Source organism: Mus pahari, chromosome 3 (genome assembly GCF_900095145.1).
Source record: "Mus pahari chromosome 3, PAHARI_EIJ_v1.1, whole genome shotgun sequence".
NCBI lineage: Eukaryota > Metazoa > Chordata > Mammalia > Rodentia > Muridae > Mus > Mus pahari.
This window is the reverse complement of record NC_034592.1, coordinates 76795259-76812099: the sequence shown is the minus strand read 5'-3', so window position 1 is coordinate 76812099 and position 16841 is coordinate 76795259. Positions and strand designations below refer to the sequence as shown.

General features: G+C 48.8%; 1 protein-coding gene across 2 annotated transcripts in view; it reads right to left on the bottom strand.

The window, feature by feature from the left end:
- Positions 1 to 16760, bottom strand: part of Arhgap1 (Rho GTPase activating protein 1) — a 22103-nt gene extending 5343 nt beyond the window's left edge. Inside the window, exons 1-5 of one of the 2 annotated variants that reach the window (XM_021192271.1) lie at positions 16626 to 16760; positions 15320 to 15379; positions 13004 to 13138; positions 12708 to 12803; positions 4739 to 4826 (exon numbers count right to left, since the gene is read on the bottom strand). In XM_021192271.1, the coding sequence (XP_021047930.1) occupies positions 4739 to 4826; positions 12708 to 12803; positions 13004 to 13136 (317 nt within the window). In that variant the 5' untranslated portion in view covers positions 13137 to 13138; positions 15320 to 15379; positions 16626 to 16760. The remainder of the gene's footprint in view (positions 1 to 4738; positions 4827 to 12707; positions 12804 to 13003; positions 13139 to 15319; positions 15380 to 16625) is intronic. The other variant, XM_021192269.1, reaches the window with a different exon arrangement.
- Positions 16761 to 16841: the final 81 nt, after the last annotated feature.

The following is a 16841-nucleotide window of genomic DNA, read 5'->3' as shown; positions in this document are numbered from 1 at the left end:
CTCTCTCTCTCTCTCTCTCTCTCTCTCTCTCTCTCTCTCTCTCTCTCTCTCACACACACACACACACACACACACACACACACACACACTCACATTGAGTACATTGGAAAGTTTGGAAGTAATGAACACTAGGGAGAGGGGGAAGAGCCTAGGATAAGACCTCTTAGAAGACAGATAATCAGCTCCTTGACTCTAGTAGGGAAGCTAGTCTATGTTGGACAGGCATGATGCTAAGTATATCCAAAAGGAGCAAAGTCTGAGAGAGAGCCCAGTGGCTTCATTAACGGCCTGCCCTAGAGTCAGAGGCCTAATGACTAGTCCCAGGGTGCAGAGCTGGACCAGCACATGGTACTAATGCAGGGTAACCAGATTCTGATCATTATTAAACTGAGAGTACTTGAGCCCTTATCCACACCTCCACACTGGAAGTTTACAAAGGGCAAAGGGCTGTCACATAAAAAGATGGCGTTTGCAACTAGGAAAACAGCCAAGGTGACAGTAAAGTGGACGACACCCTCATCCATGGATGCGTGCCGTAACCTCTGTGTGCACTAGAGATGCCTATCAGAAGCCAGGCAGCGCTCGCCGTCTCTGACCACAGAAAAGCATGTTCAGGACTCTCTCCTGAGGAGACAGAGAGGAGACGCACTCCTGTAGGAGACTGTTCATTCCAGAGGTTTAGTACGGAAAAACCAACAACTGAGCAGTCAGCAAATTGTCCAGTATCAGGAGACTGGCTCAAGAAATCATGGGACATCTATAAATAGACTATCTCACAGGATGCTTCGGCAGGCAGGGCTAAGCTGTGAAGTCAGGCGTCACACCAGCGGTCAGCCCTGAGGCAGACACCGGAAGAGCAAACTGGATGTGGGGGACACCGAGAGGTATGGAGTTGCTGTTTTGTTTTATATTTAGGTTTTTCTGAAAAAAGGTCCCACTCTGTAGCTCAGGCCATGCCAGGAACTCAAAATCCTCCTTCATGAGCTTCCCAAGTGCTGGGACGGAGGCCATGCATCATGAGATTCAGATTCACAAGGAACTGGGTGCAGAGAAGCTCAGGAGGCTGAAGGAGAGAGGGTACTTAAGCCCTGGTGTTTAAGGTCAGCTTGTGAAACAAAACAAGAGCTGCCTTGAAAATGGAAGAAAAAAACAGTACACTATTTGTTACTTTTCTATGTGCATATTAGTGCAGAAGATGAAAAAGCAACATGTTTTGTGTAGGGTTTTTTGGGTGGTAAAAGGAAAGACAGGGTTTCACTGTATAAGGAGTCTGGCCTGGAACTTCTTATGTACACCAGGTTGGCCTAGAACTCATAGACATCCAATTGCTTCTGTTCCCAAGTGCTGGGATTAAAGGTGCACCCACTATGCCCAGCTAAATAATGGGATTTTGTTGGGGGGGTTGTTGCTGTTTTTGTTTGTTTCTTTCTTTGTGTACCCTTGTCTGTCCTAGAACTCACTCTGTAGACCATGCTGGCCCTGAACTCACAGAGATCCTCCTGCCTCTGTCTCCCGAGTGTTAGGATTAGATTAAAAGCATGCACCACCACCACCCTGCTAAATAATATGTTTTTAAGAATGTCTTTGAGAATGTTGTAGACACGGAAGATGAAAAAATTATATAGGACATAAAACTGAATACAGTGGTTTTCTTTCTGGATGACAGGTCTGTGAGACTTCATAAATGTACAGTTGGGGTTTTTTTTCCTGAATAACTACTTATGTATTTTTAACTTCCCAAATTGCAATACTCTAAAACTATATATGCTAGATTTCATTATTACCCACAACAACTCTCTGAGGAAACCATCATGTATACAGAACTCAGAGAGCTGCCTCCAAGAATACAGCTAGTTAAAACACAGAGCTCGAGCTCAACTGGTCTTTTCATTCCAAGTTTCAAGAATTTTTCCATTTCAACCTCCTAGATCTGGGTGGGAGTGGGGAAAGCCAAGTCTGACGTAATAGGACTGAAAACAGGGCAGAGAGAGCCAGTGGAAGCACAGTCTGCTCTCAGCAGGGATGGTGAGCAGGCAGGGTGTGTGTGTGTGTGGGGGGGGGGGTAGGCAGTAAGATGATGTGTCTGTCTGTCTGTCTGGATGTGTGTGTGGTATGTGATATGTGTGTGTGAAGTGTGGTGTATGTGTGTGTGTGGTGTATGGTATGTATTTGATGTGTGTAGTGTATATGTGATGTGTGTAGTGTGTGATGTATGTGTGTGTCTATGTGTGATGTGTCAATATGTGTGTGGTGGGGGGGAGGTAGGGAATGGGATGGTGTATGTGAGATGTGTATGTGGTGTGTATGTCTGTGTGTGATGTGTGTGGTAAGTGTGTATCTGTGTGTGTGTGTGTGTGTGTGTGTGTGAGTAGTAGTAGTAGTAGTAGGGAGATAGGGAACAGGATGGTGTGTGTGTGAGATGTGTGTCTATATGTGTGTATGGTGTATGTCTATGATGTGTGTCTGTGTGTGATGTGTATGGTATGTGTCTTCATGGTGTGTGTGTGTGTGTGTGTGTGTGTGTGTGTGTGTGGTATGTGTCTGTGTGTTTGTGTGGTATTTGTCTAAATATGTGTGGTATATGCCTGTGTGTCTTTGTGGTGTATGTGTGTGTGTGTGTGTCTGAGATGGTGTGTGTGTATAAGGTGTGTATCAGTGTGGTGTGTGTCTCTATGTGTCTGTATGTATAGTGTGTGTGTGTCTGTGATGTGAGTATGTCTATGTGGTGTGTGTGTCTGTGTGTATTGTGTGTGTGTATGGTGTGTATTTGTGTAGTGTATGTCTCTCTGTGTGTAGTGTGTATGATGTGTATCTGTATAGTGTGTTTTTCTGTGATTTTCTCTCTCTCTGTGGTGTGTGTATGTATGTGTGTATACGGTATGTGTATGGTATATGTCTGTATGGTGTGTGTATATGTATGTCTGTGTCTGTAAATGGAAGGAAGACAGGCAGCAGCAAATTGCCCAGGGAATCTTGAGACTAAAGGAAAACCCCAGATAGGCACAGCTTCCTCAGCAACTGCCCCTAAAAGCGAGGTGCTTTCCAATCGCCTAGGATTTCCCCTCACTGGACCTAATACCTGGCTACAAGTCAGCTACGTGGTACACCAGGCATGGCACAAAAGCTAGAGGGGGTTTGTAACTCAGCGTTCTTAGGCTGAACTCCATGGTGAGTATTCCTGGCTGGATACATGGTGGCCCTCCAACCAGACTCTGCCTGCTTTATCTAAGGAGCCACAGAAAGAGAAGTCACAGGGTGGGGTGGGGTGGGGGTGGGGGACGGACAGATGGACAGACAGCACCGAGGCCTTATTGACACCGCACAAGGAATGAGCTTCTGCCTCACCAGAGGCCAGCTGAGACTTTCTTCTGAGGTCCTCAAGCCTGTCCCCGAGATCACTACAGTCCCTCACAACATTCTGGATCTCAAGGAGCTATTGTAGGTGGTGCACATACTTTACATGTTAGAGAGCACTTTAAACTGGCCAGGAAAACGTACACTCTGAGCACACTGGCAGCGGTTTCTGCCCTGCTTCTTTGGATGACCCCACATGCCTTGATGGGTCCCTGCTTGGGTCCCTGCTATGGACCCAGTGCTGACTCGGTAGTGAAAGGCCAGATGAGGGTCTGCCACCCGTCTGCATCCAAACACTGGTGGTTTGAAGGAGAATGGCCTCTACAGGTTCATGCATTTGAATCCGTAGTCACCAGAGAGGAGAACGGCCTCTACAGGTTCATGCATTTGAATCCGTAGTCACCAGAGAGGAGAGTTTGAGGAAGATTAGAAGGATCAGATGTGACCCTGTTGGAGGAAGTGTCTTTTTTTTTTTTAAGCTTTAAGCTATTATTTTTATTTTATGAGTATGGGTGTTCTGTCTGCTGGAATGTCTGTGTACCATATGCATGCAGGACTTGTGAAAGTCAGCAGAACGCATTAGATCCCCTGGAACTGGAGTTACAGACCCTTGTTAGCAGCCACATGGTTGCTGGGGATTGAACCAGGATCCTGTGGAAGATCAGTCAGTGCTCTTAACCGCTGAGCATGTCTACATGTGTGTCTGTTTCCCTGTTGCCTACAGATCAGGATGTAGCTCTCAGCTACTTCTCCAGTGTGGCATCGTGCCTGCCTGCATGTGCTCCTTACCATGATGACAACAGTCTAACCCTCTGAAACTGTAAGCCAGCCCCTAACTAAATGCTTTCTTTTATAAGAGCTGCCTTGGTCATGGTGTCTGTTGATGGCAATAGAGGAGTGACTAAGACAAGCAACCTTTGGGCTTGTGCTAGGAGAGATTCTAACATACACGTATGCTAAGCAGACGCCCCACAGGTACAAAAACCATTGACAGCAAACTTGGCACAAAGTAAGATAATGTTAATTATGATTATAAATAGAAATGATTAAGAATCAAGATTACATCAGAAATACCACAGTTATACATATTTGGATATATTTACTTTTCAAGATTATTTTCTGGTGCATTATCTCACTCCTGTCAGGAAAGAGGCCACAGGCTTCATTATCTTCTTTGAATGATGAGAAACTAAGGCTCTGAGACACTTGGCAAGGTCACAGTCTCTAGGACTCCGACTCCTTGTCTAACGCTCTCCCCCTTAAGGATGAGAGGTCACATTAAGGAAGGAAACCTGGTGCCCAGGGGGAGGAGGAGATGAAGGGAAATGGCTCCAGGCTACTCAAGATCTAGAGAGGTACCACCCCACTTCCCCACGGTACTCACCCCAAGAGCTTGCTGTGGTCCAGCTGGTGGCTAGGGGGCATCCGGCAAGCACTAAATACAATGATCTTCCGCCCATACTTATCATCACCTGAGTGTGAAGAAAGATGGAGTGCAGTGGGTAAAAGGTGAACCAGAGTGGTGGGTGGGCCTAGCAAGCAACCTGGGGCCTGTGCCAGTGAGTGTAGGGGCTTGAGAAACCCATGTCCATTCCTCAAGGGCATTCTGGGTGCAGTTGCTTTCAAGGACACTGAAGTGGGACAACCTCCCCAAAAATTTTAACCTTGCTTTTTTCTCATTAATATTTGTATTGATTATTTGAGAATTTTCTATCCTGGAACCTGAGCACACTCACTTCCCAGTCCTCCCAGGTCTTCCCTGCTGTGAGCACACTCACTTCCCAGTCCTTCACAGACCCTTTGGACCCCCCCCCCAACTCTTTTTCTTTCTCAACTGTTGAGTCTGCATCATCGATACCATGGTAAAAGTAGCTTCCTTGTTCTTCACAGTCGTCATCAGGAACACAGATCACAGACTTACACATGTTAACCTTGCTCTGTAACCCAGTCATGGTGACATACACTTGTAAACCCACACTTTGGAGGTAAAGTCAGGAGGATCAAGAGTTCAAGACACGGGCTGGAGAGATGGCTCAGCGGTTAAGAGCACTGACTGCTCTTTCAGAGATCCTGAGTTCAATTCCCAGCAACCACATGGCTCACAACCATCTGTAATGAGATTCAATGCCCTCTTCTGGTTTGTCTGAAGCCAACTACAGTGTACTTGTCATATTTATATATAATAAAATCTTTTTTAAAAAAAAGTTCAAGACACTTAATAGGTCTAAGGCCAACCTGGGATACTTAAGACTAGTCTCAAAAAAAAAAAAAAAAAAAAAAAGTCACATTGAAGCTGAGTAGAGTGGTGTGGTGAGGGCCTTTAATCCCAGCCCTCAGGATGCAAACAGAAAAAACTTTAAGTTTGAGGCTAGCCTTGTCTGCATAGCAAGTTCCAACATAGCAAGGCTATATAGTGAGACCTTGTCTTACTAACTAAGTAAAAACAAATAAAACCATGTTGAAAGAGTAATGGCCGTGAAGGCCACACGGTCATCAACAGATAAACGTGTGAGGATATAACCCAGGTGGTAGAGTGCCTGCTTAGCTCAGCGTGCAGGAAGCCCTGGGTTTGAGCCCTACTGCCAAATAAACTAATGCTGATAGTTGCATCTGTAATTCCAGCATTCAGGGGTAGAAGCAGGAAGACTGATACACAGCACAAAGTCCATGAGCCTTGGAAATATGCTGAGCGCAGCCTGGCACAAAGGGGAGCTGTTGCATAATTTCCTGAGAGTCTAAGACAGTGGTTCTCAACCTGTGGGTTGCAACCCCTTTGGTGAATCAAACAACCTTTTCACAAGGGTCAAATCAGACATCCAAGGGCTGGAGAGATGCTCAGCGGTTAAGAGCACTGGCTGCTCTCTTCTAGAAGTCCTGAGGTCAATTCCCAGCAACCACATGGTGGCTCACAACCAACTGTAATGGGATCTAATGCCTTCTTCTGGTGCATCTGAAGAGAGATAGCATACTCACATACATAAAATAAATAGTTAATAAAAAAAAAAAATCAGACATCCATTGTGATTCTTTTTTTTTTTTTTTTTTGAGACAGGGTTTCTCTGTGTAGCCCTGGCTGTCCTGGAATTCACTCTGTAGACCAGGCTGGCCTCAAACTCAGAAATCTGCCTGCCTCTGCCTCCCAAGTGCTGGATTAAAGGCATGCGCCACCACCACTCAGCTTCCATTGTTCTTAACAGTAGCAAAATTACAGTTATGAAGTAGCAACACAAATCCTTTTATGGTTGGGGCTCACCATAACTGTACCAGTCTCAGCACTCAGAAGGTTGAGAGCCACTGCTCAGACCCATAAATCTGTGGAGTCAGGAAGCAAATGAGTAGGCTTCGAGGTGCCGGAGGGAGTGGACAGAGGGAGACACTGCTAGATGGGTGGATGCACACCAAAAGTGTTCTAACAGGCTGGCATGATGGCTCAGTGGGTTAAGGCACTGGCTACCAAGCCTGATGACCAAACTTTGATCCCCAGGACCCACATGGTGGGAGGAGAGAACTGATTCCTCAAAGTTGACTTTGACCCCCAGGTGTGTGCCATGCATGGCTTGCCTGTACGTGTGCATGCACACGCAAAAGAATAAAAATAAAATAAAAAGATTTCTTTAAGTGTCCTAGTGGTGCACACCTGCAATCCCATCACAGGAGGCTGGAGGCAGGAAGGTGGCAAAGTCAAGACCAACCTGGGGTGTAACAGCAAGCTCTTGTCTCCAAAACAAGCCCCTCACATCCACCAAAAATACAGCCATCAAGGTCTAAACTATCTGGCCAACCAGCCGTCCTCCAATTGCTTTGCCCCTAAGCACCAAGCAGCGAGGGCCTGGGAAACCTCTAGAAGCTTCTTCTCAGACCGTCCAAGGCTGCAGAGGAAAGGGGTCCGGTCGCTCCACAGTAGGTCAGCCAACACAGTAATAACAGTTCTGCCCACAAGCACTTTCTGATTTTATTAGAGGGTGGCTGAGCACATTTGGCTCTGACTGAACTCTAGACATTTGTAAAAATCTTGTCTTTTAAGAACATGGAGCTCAGAGGTGTTTGTGATGAGGTGGCAAAATGTCACCTAGGTGTTTCCTCAGAGATATTTGCCCCAAACTCTCAATGTGATGATCTGGTCCCTGACTGTCACATGAAAGTTCTTGAGACACATGCTCTTGCCCAAAATGAATCCCTCTTCCAGGGTCAGCTTGGAGCAAGGACACTCAAGAAAGCTCAATAAAGCCAGGTTTTTGCACCCCCAAGTCCTAACCTGCTTCACCTTTCCAGAAACACCAAGATGTACTTGCCTCATCCCCACAGCCTCAGAGGCAAAGGAGAAGGAACACAGAAGAGTAGAAACTGAAGACACAATCTCTAAACGCAGGGAGTTTGTCCTTCCACTCTACCTCAGCAGTAAGCACTGGTCTCCCTCTGTGAGCCCGGCCATTCCAGTAGCCTAGGAGCTTGTCCTTTCCTTACTCATCTCTAGGCTGAGGCAGGGCTCACTGGTGCCTTCTCAAGTGTGGTCGCGGTAGGCTGGTCCCTGTGTGTGACCTGCCTGACCCTAGTAGCTTCACAACCTTGAATGCTACTGGATAAGCCCTCATCCTCATGGCTCCCCCAGAAGCACCGTCCAGTTTTGTCAGCCCAAAAGGGCCTGCTCAGGATCCTCCAAAGAACTTCTAAGAATGGCAGCATCTTAGGTCCAGCCCACTGAACCCAGCAAGCTGTTTTGATTCTTAATCTGCCCTAATCCAACCCTGGAGGACTATACCTATTGCCCCCAATGCTACTTCCACACTTGAGGACCACTTGTCTGAATGTCCCTCCTCATCCCCAACTCAAACAGAATCTGTGGACCTGGTCCTGTAATATCCCTTAAAATGGAAGCCAGACAGGGCAGTTCACGTGTGTAATCCTAATGAGAGACTAGGAGTTAGAGAGACTCCCCGGTAGGCAGAGAGATGGGGTCATGGGTAGATAACAGAGGTGACAAACTTCCAGGACAGCCAGCTTCTTCCTCACCCTCCTTACTTGAGATAAAAGCCTGACAGCTTAAAACTGAAGGCCTGGTAGGCTTGTCTCCCATCAGTGGGAGGCCTGTTGATGGACTGGCTCAGCAAGTTCACCATCTGCTCAGGACGTGTTAAGTAACATCTATGGGCCGATCAACCATCCTACCTGCTTCAAACTGACCAACCCCAAATCAGGGGAAGAAGACGCTTCAGAGATTTAAAAAGAACAAAAAAGCAAAACCCATCCCCGAGAAGAGACTGGCATTCTCAGCCTGCTGAGCACCCTCTGCTTCAGAGGGTCTTTTTCTCCGCGTGTCTTCTGCATGTCTGTTTTCCTCACCTCCAACAAACAGGCGTCTCCAGCTGCTGACTGCCTGCAGTGTGCAGTGTGCAGTGGGGCTTTCTCCACTCCTACCTGTTGTGTTCAAGATTTTTCCCCTTTTAATTCTTTAATTGGCAGGGAAAACAAATCCGATCAAGAGCCCTGACTGTATTCCTAACACTGGGAGGCAGAAGCAGGAGAATCAGGAATTCAAAGCAAGGACCAGCTAGATAGTAAGTTCAAGGCCAGGGTGGGCTCCATGACATCCTATCTCAAAAAAAAAAAAAAAAAAAAATCCTTCAAATGGCTCACAGGACTGAGTGTTGGCCTCACCTCTCAGGCTGCACCAAGCACACGTTCTATCACAGAAGCTCTGGAAAGCCGGCATGCCAGCCAGACTATTGTTGCTTTATCAGCCAGACCTTTCTCCAGACAGTTCTGTTCCAAACTGGCCACTATGGATCTGGGAGACTCAGCATACACACATCTGCCTTCAGCTTCCCCCAACGGCTCGCAGCACTAACAGCCATCCAGCTCTGCCACCACTTTCTACTCTTCCATGTCATTGCTCATGCTCCATCCCTAGTGGCTCATGAGCAGCCTGAAGGTAGGGTTGACTTTGACTTGCTCCTGTCAGGCACTCAGTAAGCACTGGTACACGAGTGATGTGTAGTGATGTGCACCTCTCACCCCGGCTACTTAGAAGACTGAGGTGGGAGAGTCACTGGTGCCTACAAGTTCAAAACCACCTGGGGTAACACAGTAAGATTCCATCTCAAGTCATGAGTGTTGGTAGCCTTCACAAAGATGCAGGTCACATGGCATGCAGTTTCATTTCTCAACTTATATTTGATGGTTAAGTGTGTTAGACAGTGAGTTTCTGGAAGTTGGAGAAGAAATTTTTCTAGACAGAATCCTTAGCATGCACTTGTATCAGCAGCAGGTTTTTGTTTGCTTTGTCTTTGAGACAGACTGTTAGGCCAGGCAGCAGTGGCATACATCGTTAATCCCAGCACTAAGAGGCAGAAGCAGGTGCATCTCTGTGAGTTTGAGGCCAGCCTGGTCTATAGAGCAAGTTCCAGGATAGCCAGGGCTACACAGAGAAACCCTGTCTGAAACCCAAAAGCGAGGGGACAGGGGAAAGGCAATTAATATGTAGTTCCAGCTGGCCTAAATCTGTAGCTCCTCTGCCCTGGCCTGAGTGTCAGGATTTGACACGTATTACAGGTATGTGCCCACCACACCCGGATGGAGGCAGGTCTGCACTGAAGGCCTGGGTGCTAGCAGCTCTCTGGACTCTGAGCCAGCTGCTGGTGGTTGGGAGCTAAGTTCACACCCTCATTTACTTCCCACTGGCTCTGTCAGGGGCAGAGGCACAGACTTAGATGGCAGCCCAGCCAGGAGTGGTTCAGAAATCCTGGGCTTCCTGCCAGGAGCCTACAGATGGCGCATCACCTGCCTATCTGTATCTATGCAGAGGAATGGCTGGAATGCAGGCGCCAGGCTGACGTGGGAGTCCTGGGGACCTTGAAGCCATTCTTTGTAGCTCCTACCCCACCAATAAAGCAGCCCTCCCTGGCTGGAAGAGTGAGGACTGGCCAAGGTAGAGAGTCTGAGAGTTCTGGAATGTCGGTGTCAGTGAAAAGTCGAGGCTACGCCAGGAGCATGCTGGTCCGCCTAGCAGCTGGCCACAAAGTGGGGAGCAGACACACACCATCCAGGCTTTTGTGAGTAACCCTAATAAACTCATCAGCTCATCAAACAAGAAAGAAGGAAAGAAAGGAAAATATATTCTACAAAATCTGTTACAAAGACATGTGCACCTTTTCTAAAGAAAAAAAATCACAGCCTGGCAGCCCTAGAGGGGTCCAAGAGGCCTATGAGTAGAATTAAGACCTGTTTCACTCGACTTTTTTGTTTTGTTTCCCAGCACTGAGACTGGAACCCAGAGCCTTGCCCATACTAGGTAAGAGCTCTACCACAGAGTCATAACCCTGTGTTAGAATGAATCCTTCCAGGGGTGCAGGCGGGCTCTTTAATACTGACTGTGAGGCTAATCTAGTAATGCACACTGCAAAAGGCCAGCACAGCATGGAATCAAAGGAAAACATCAGGCGCTGGAAGGCGAACACGGGATGAAGATCGATTGGCAGCTAAGGTCTAGGCCCTGTCCTCTGACTCCCCCGAGCAAGCAGGGTGGCTGCTACATCAAGCACACGGGAACTCTCTTACCTGCTGTCAGACGGGATTGGAACTGTTCTTGCCCTGGAACCTTCAGAGAGAAGTGGGGCTGTCAACTGTGGTTTCTTTAGGCTCTGGGGAGAAGGCCTAACGAGCAGGGAGGGGTGTAGTGCCGAGAGCCTGAGAGCCAGACCTTTGCATTCCCCAGATACCAACCAGGGGCAGCATGGCTATTCGTCAGGACAGAAGTTCTAGCAGGCTTTCTGGGTACTGGTGACTGCAAACTGCAGTACAAGCCAAGGATATCTAAGGCGGGGGGCTAGGACTGAGAAAGCTCATGGTATGTGATGACAGCTCAGATGTGTGTGTGTTCAATTTTTTGTTAGGAATTCTGCAAGCCAGTTGACATTATGTCGGAAGCTTGAAACCGGCTCTTGTAGAAACTGAAAATGTTACAAACAATGGTCTCTTTGCCTCCTTTCTGGAGAGTCTCCTGTTACCAGAACAGCACGGGAAAGACCCTACGGGCCAAGTCACAGTTGACTGAGGTTCATGACAAGCTCCTACATTCTTGTCCATATGGGCTCTTTCTCTAAATTCTGGCGCCAGAGAAATCACCCCCTGTTCTTCCAACAAGCCTCACCAGCAAGGCAGGCACACAGGGATACCACCACCAGGGTTGCCACAGCACTTGTCGGCAGGCAGGCCTTGTCTATCCCAGGAGCTTCCTGAGGCTGCTTTTCCCCAGGAGTCTAGGTGTGTCACCACACAGCCTCCACCTTATCACATCTCTCATAAACTCTGCTATTTCCGGCTTCCAAAGCCACCACGAGTTCCCAACTCCCTAGAACGGGGCTCTAATTAAGCTGGTCCCACCGGCCTCCACCAAGAGCCCTTTCTGATTCGTAGACCCAGAGGCCACAGCCAGGAGAGGCCAAGCACAGACAGCCGGAACTGGCACCTACCTGGCTGGGCCCCCTCAGGCTCGCCACAGTCTGGAGAAACAAACAAACAACAAACAAAAGAGCTGCACGGTGATGGCTTGTTGTCAGACAGGGGCACACCCACAGAGGGTTCCAGACTGACCACAAGATCACCAGGCTGTCTACTGGGGTAGGCATTGGACACCTAGGCCACAGAGGAGCTCTGCCTTGCTTCTGCAGGGGTGAGAGAAACCATTCAACACCTCTCACCCAGGCCAAGGCAAGCATCAGAAACGCAGGCACCATGAAAATGTCTTAGACATTATGACCTCTTCCAGCTCGGACAGCTACAGAGCTCTCTGAGGCTCACTACCTGCCCTGCTCCAGGTCTCTTCTGGGCCTTGCCTTATGAATAGGAGGGAGCTCCCGAGGCTGAGAACGGGAAAGACCCATTCTCAGCAGGACAGCTCATCCATTAGACACTCATGTTCCAGGGAGCCATTGCAAACCCCCAGAAGAGCTGGCTGGAATTGTCCCCATCTCCAGGGCCAACTATATTCTGGCTCCCAGGATGTCCTGACATACAAGCACCACTGTACAGGACCCTGGACAACAGTGTGAGGCAGGAGTTCAGAGAGCAGAGCTGGAGATCAAACTCAGTTTTCTAACTTCAAAGCTATCAGGCCAATGCCTCCCACTCCACGGCAGCAGTGGGAGACAATGGGCCTGCAGTGGGAAACAATGGGTCTGTAGGTCAAGGAAGCAGTGGCAGGTGCAAGCCAGTCAAAGCCAACCCACACTCAGTAAGGGAACATACTCGAGAGCAGACCAGAGGCTACAAAACGTGTTCTTTCTTGGTGGCATACGAGGCTTCTCTACACCAGGGACACAGACTATGAGGAAAGAGGTACGACAGGGCATGCTTACCTGCTACTTCCACAATCTGGTGCCGGGCAATGTCGTAGTAAGGGTCATCCCACTTCAGGTGTGTCACAGGTTCTGGAGAGCTGCTTTTAGAGTCATCTGAGGAACATGCCAAAGGCAGAGTCACCCACAGAGCTAGCCCAGCACTCTCCCTGGGACTCACCCTCTGGCCTGTTCCCGTGAGGCTTGTGTCCCTGGCTCTACCCTAGGACTGGACTCCTTGCCCCAACCTTACCCACTGGAGTCCCTTCGTCTCCCCACTGTGGTGTCACAGCTGCCTGAGACATTGTGCTGCCCACCTGACTTGGGGAAGTCTGGCATTTCATCAGAAGGCCAGTTCTTCTCATCAATGGAGGCCAGCTTCAACTGGTTCAGAGCTTGGCTGGTGTCATCCAGGGTTAGGTCATCTTGCAGCTCTGAGAGAGGGTCCATGGCTAAGGAGAACCAGAAGAGAAGCCTGGTTGCAGGGAGAGGGGAGGCAGAGTGGGCAGAAGCCTGGCTGTGGGAAGGAGGGGAGGCAGAGGGGGGAGTCACTGACCTTTCCTCTTCACTTCTGTAACTCTTTCAGTGACCCTTCTGCCCCCTCTGTCCTCTTCTGGCACCCTTGTCTCTATTCCTCAACAGTTCTCACCCTGCCAAGAGTCCCATAGAGCATGCTGCCAGGATAGGCAACTGGGACAGTGGATGGTGCAGCTCACACTGCCTATCACCTGACTGACCAAGTAAGGCAGTAACAGCTGCCAGGGCATCTCCTCAGAGATTCTAGAGTGCAGAAGCCTCATGCCCCAAGATGTTACAAGAGCTGAAGAATCTAAGAGCCTCTAAATACCAAGTCTGAAAAAGGTCAGCTGGGGCCCTGGCTATTACACTCCTCTCTCTAGGCCAGAGATGATAGGGTTCCAGAAAAAATGGCCATGGCTGAGGTACTCAGCTGGGTTTACCTGGGCCAGTGGCAGGGACGGAATCTACCTGCCGACCCAGCAGATCCCCTGCCGGTCTCTAAGGCTCAGGCCCTCTCCAAACCTACAGGGACTCCAGACAGTAGTTGCACTATAGCAACGTTAACAGATCACCTTAAGGACTACAGGGCAGAGGGGGAGGAGGCTGCTCCTGACATCTAGAGCACAGAGAGAAGGCTTTGAAGAACAGAAGGTCTGTCAAGAAGCGAAACGAGTCAACACTGAAACCAGGTTCTAGGCCCTAACCAAAGGAGGTGGCACTTTCTGCTCTTGGCCCCATAAAAAACACGTCCCTCCAGCTCACCAGATGGGTGAGGAAGGAGGTTTCAGTCCAACCGATTTGCCCAACCCCAAAGAAGAGGCTGCATTCCTGACGCCAGAAAAAGTGACATATATGGTCAGAGAATCAGCAGGGCAGATAAGAAGAGCAGCAAGGGCCTGGGGGTCAGAAGAAGGGAAGAGCTGCCCAGGAGATCGCACTGTGGGCTAAGAGGATTGTGACAACCTCCACTCCCACACACATTACAGCTTAGGGCTCTGAATGGCGAACCAGCTCCCAGGGCAAAGCAACACCTGCCTTGTTACCATGGCAACATACTGAGTCAGTAGAAGAGCTGTTTCAAGCTTTCAAAGCCCCCTTTTTTGACCAAACCCCCCCTTTTGCTTGTTCTTTCTTTCTGCTTGTCCCTCAGCCTTATCCACCACCTCTGCTGACCACCAAAATATAGGTTCCTCCCTAGGGACACAAAGGACAACCCTGTCATATTTGGGAAAGCATTTCTCTTGGTAATATTGGCCTTTGCCCAAAGCCCAGATCTTCATTTCCCACTTCAGCCCTCCGTCCTCCAACCAGACAATCTTCAGTCGTGAGGAACTTACCTCTGACCCACCTACTCCTCCCCATTCAACCAAGAGGTTATAGGGAGGCTTCAAACATGAGCCTCTAACTCAGAGGTTCTCAACCTATGGGTCACAACCCCTTTTGGGATCAACTGACCCTTTCACAGGGGTCGTCTAAGATCAGTGGAAAACACTGATATTTACGTTACAACTCATTACAGTGGAACAATTACAATTATGAAGTATTGACAGAAACAATTTTATAGTTGGGGGCATCATCACAACATGAGGCGCTCTATTAAAGGATGACAGCATGAGCAAGGCTGAGAAGCGCTGGCTCTTTATAGGACAGATTCCAGCAACCTCCTCCTGCTTAAGTCTTCTCTCATCCCTATCCCTGCCCAGGTTCAAGGAGTCCTGGATCTTCACAGTTACCCCAGAGAATTCTTTTAGTACACAGTAAGTACCTGGTATGACAGAAAAAGCAAGAAGCCAAGACTATGGAAAACTGGGTTAGAGTCCTGACTAAGCCAAGGACTGCCAAGATCCCAGACAAGTGCCTTTCCTGTCTGGGCTTAAACTTTCCTTATCTGCAGAAGCAGAGGCTCCTCCCAGAGATATGACTCTCCAGGGTTCAGAAGCTGAGCTATGTGAGAGGGACAAAGAGGGAGACTATGGAGAAGAAAGTGAGCTTGACCCCCACCTCTGTCCCAGGGAACTTCTGTCTGTCTGTGCTGCTAGAGCTGACCTCCAGCTCCCACATAACCTCCTTCGCTAGTAAAACCACAGTAGTGCCAGCTTCCTAGCAGCTCTCACCTGCTTCTGGTACCTTCTGGGAGCCGGATGTTTATCTGCTAGTCAATAGGTGGATGAAGCCTGGAAAGGGAAATTCTAACATAAAATGGTAGAAATGGAATATATCTGCCACCTGCAAAAGCCACTCTTTCAGATTAATATTCCATTTTGACCAGGTAAGCCATTTACCTAGAAAATATTTAAAAATCACGTCAGGCAAAGGCTTTGACTTTTGTAAAACAGTGACTCTCTCTGAAATTCTGATGTTTGTGAACTTTTTCACTAGGAAAAACGAACAGATCCATGAAACCTTGCATGCATTTTAAAGATTTCACAAACCCTCTGTTATTGCTTAAGAACCTATTTCAAGAGCTAAGTCCATAACTCAGTAGGAGAGCACTTAGCCTGCATACACAGGGCCCTTGGTTCCCTCTCCAGCACATTCGCACACACACCTAAGCAATTTATTCAGAACAACACTCAGCACATAGCAGACTCTGTCATTAGCTGAATGAACGAATGAATGAATGGATTTCATTAAGTGGAGAAGGAAACGGACATTTGTACCATGAACTGAGAACAAATTCACCTCACAACTGCACGAGTAGTTCAGCATATGCTATCAAAACCATTTTACAGTTAGAACCAAAAGGGGGTGGGGGACAGTGAGCAAACTACTAAAGATCATAGAATCCACAAGTCCCGATCTCTAGGTTAAAGTCAACCCCCTCAACAGTAATCTTAAGTGACTGTCGGTCACAAAGTTCACAGGGATCCAAGAGGCGCCACGAAAGGGCGGCCAGACTTCTCGGGGCAAACTGAAGTCACAGTAGTTGCTGGTGCTGGAATCAGACTGTTTTGTGACTCCGGAAAAACACAAATCCTACAAGGCTGCAACTCTAAACTCTAGTCATGTTTGCCTAGAGCCGGAAAACAAACAACGAAAGGAGTGTATTTCGTTTCACAAGAAAGTGCGATGAAAGCACGGCCTATCAAGTGACAAGGTGGATCACTTCCCCTGATTTCTAGCTCTCGGTGCTATGCCAGATCCGATCAGGACGACTTCTCCCTCCCTCCCACGGGTTTGCTCTGGCTTGGCCTATGCCTTGCGGAGGGCAGGGACAAGTCAGAGAAAGTGGCTGTCTTCTCATTGCAGGCGCCGAAAAGGGACAAAATCCCGGCAGCGAAGAGACTCAGGCCCTCGGGCCCGATTCCACTCCCGCGCCACGGCCTCGGATTTTCCCCTTTCCGACCAAATTCCTTCCGATGACCGGAGCAGCTCTTCCCCACCACCACGCCCGGCGAGACCCCGCGCTCCGCAGCTCACCTCGTTCAGGCAATGCTTCCTCTGCCACGCCTGTCAAAGCTCGGCAAACATCCGGCTCCGAGGTGGGAATTGGAACCGCCCTCTCGAGGGCCCCCACCTCCCCAACCACTTCCGCCATTTCTTCTACCTACTTCCGGCTTGCTGCCCGGACCAAACATGGCTTTCCTGGTGCTCCGCCCACTTCCGGCAATCACCTGCCAAAATGTCAGGCTAAAC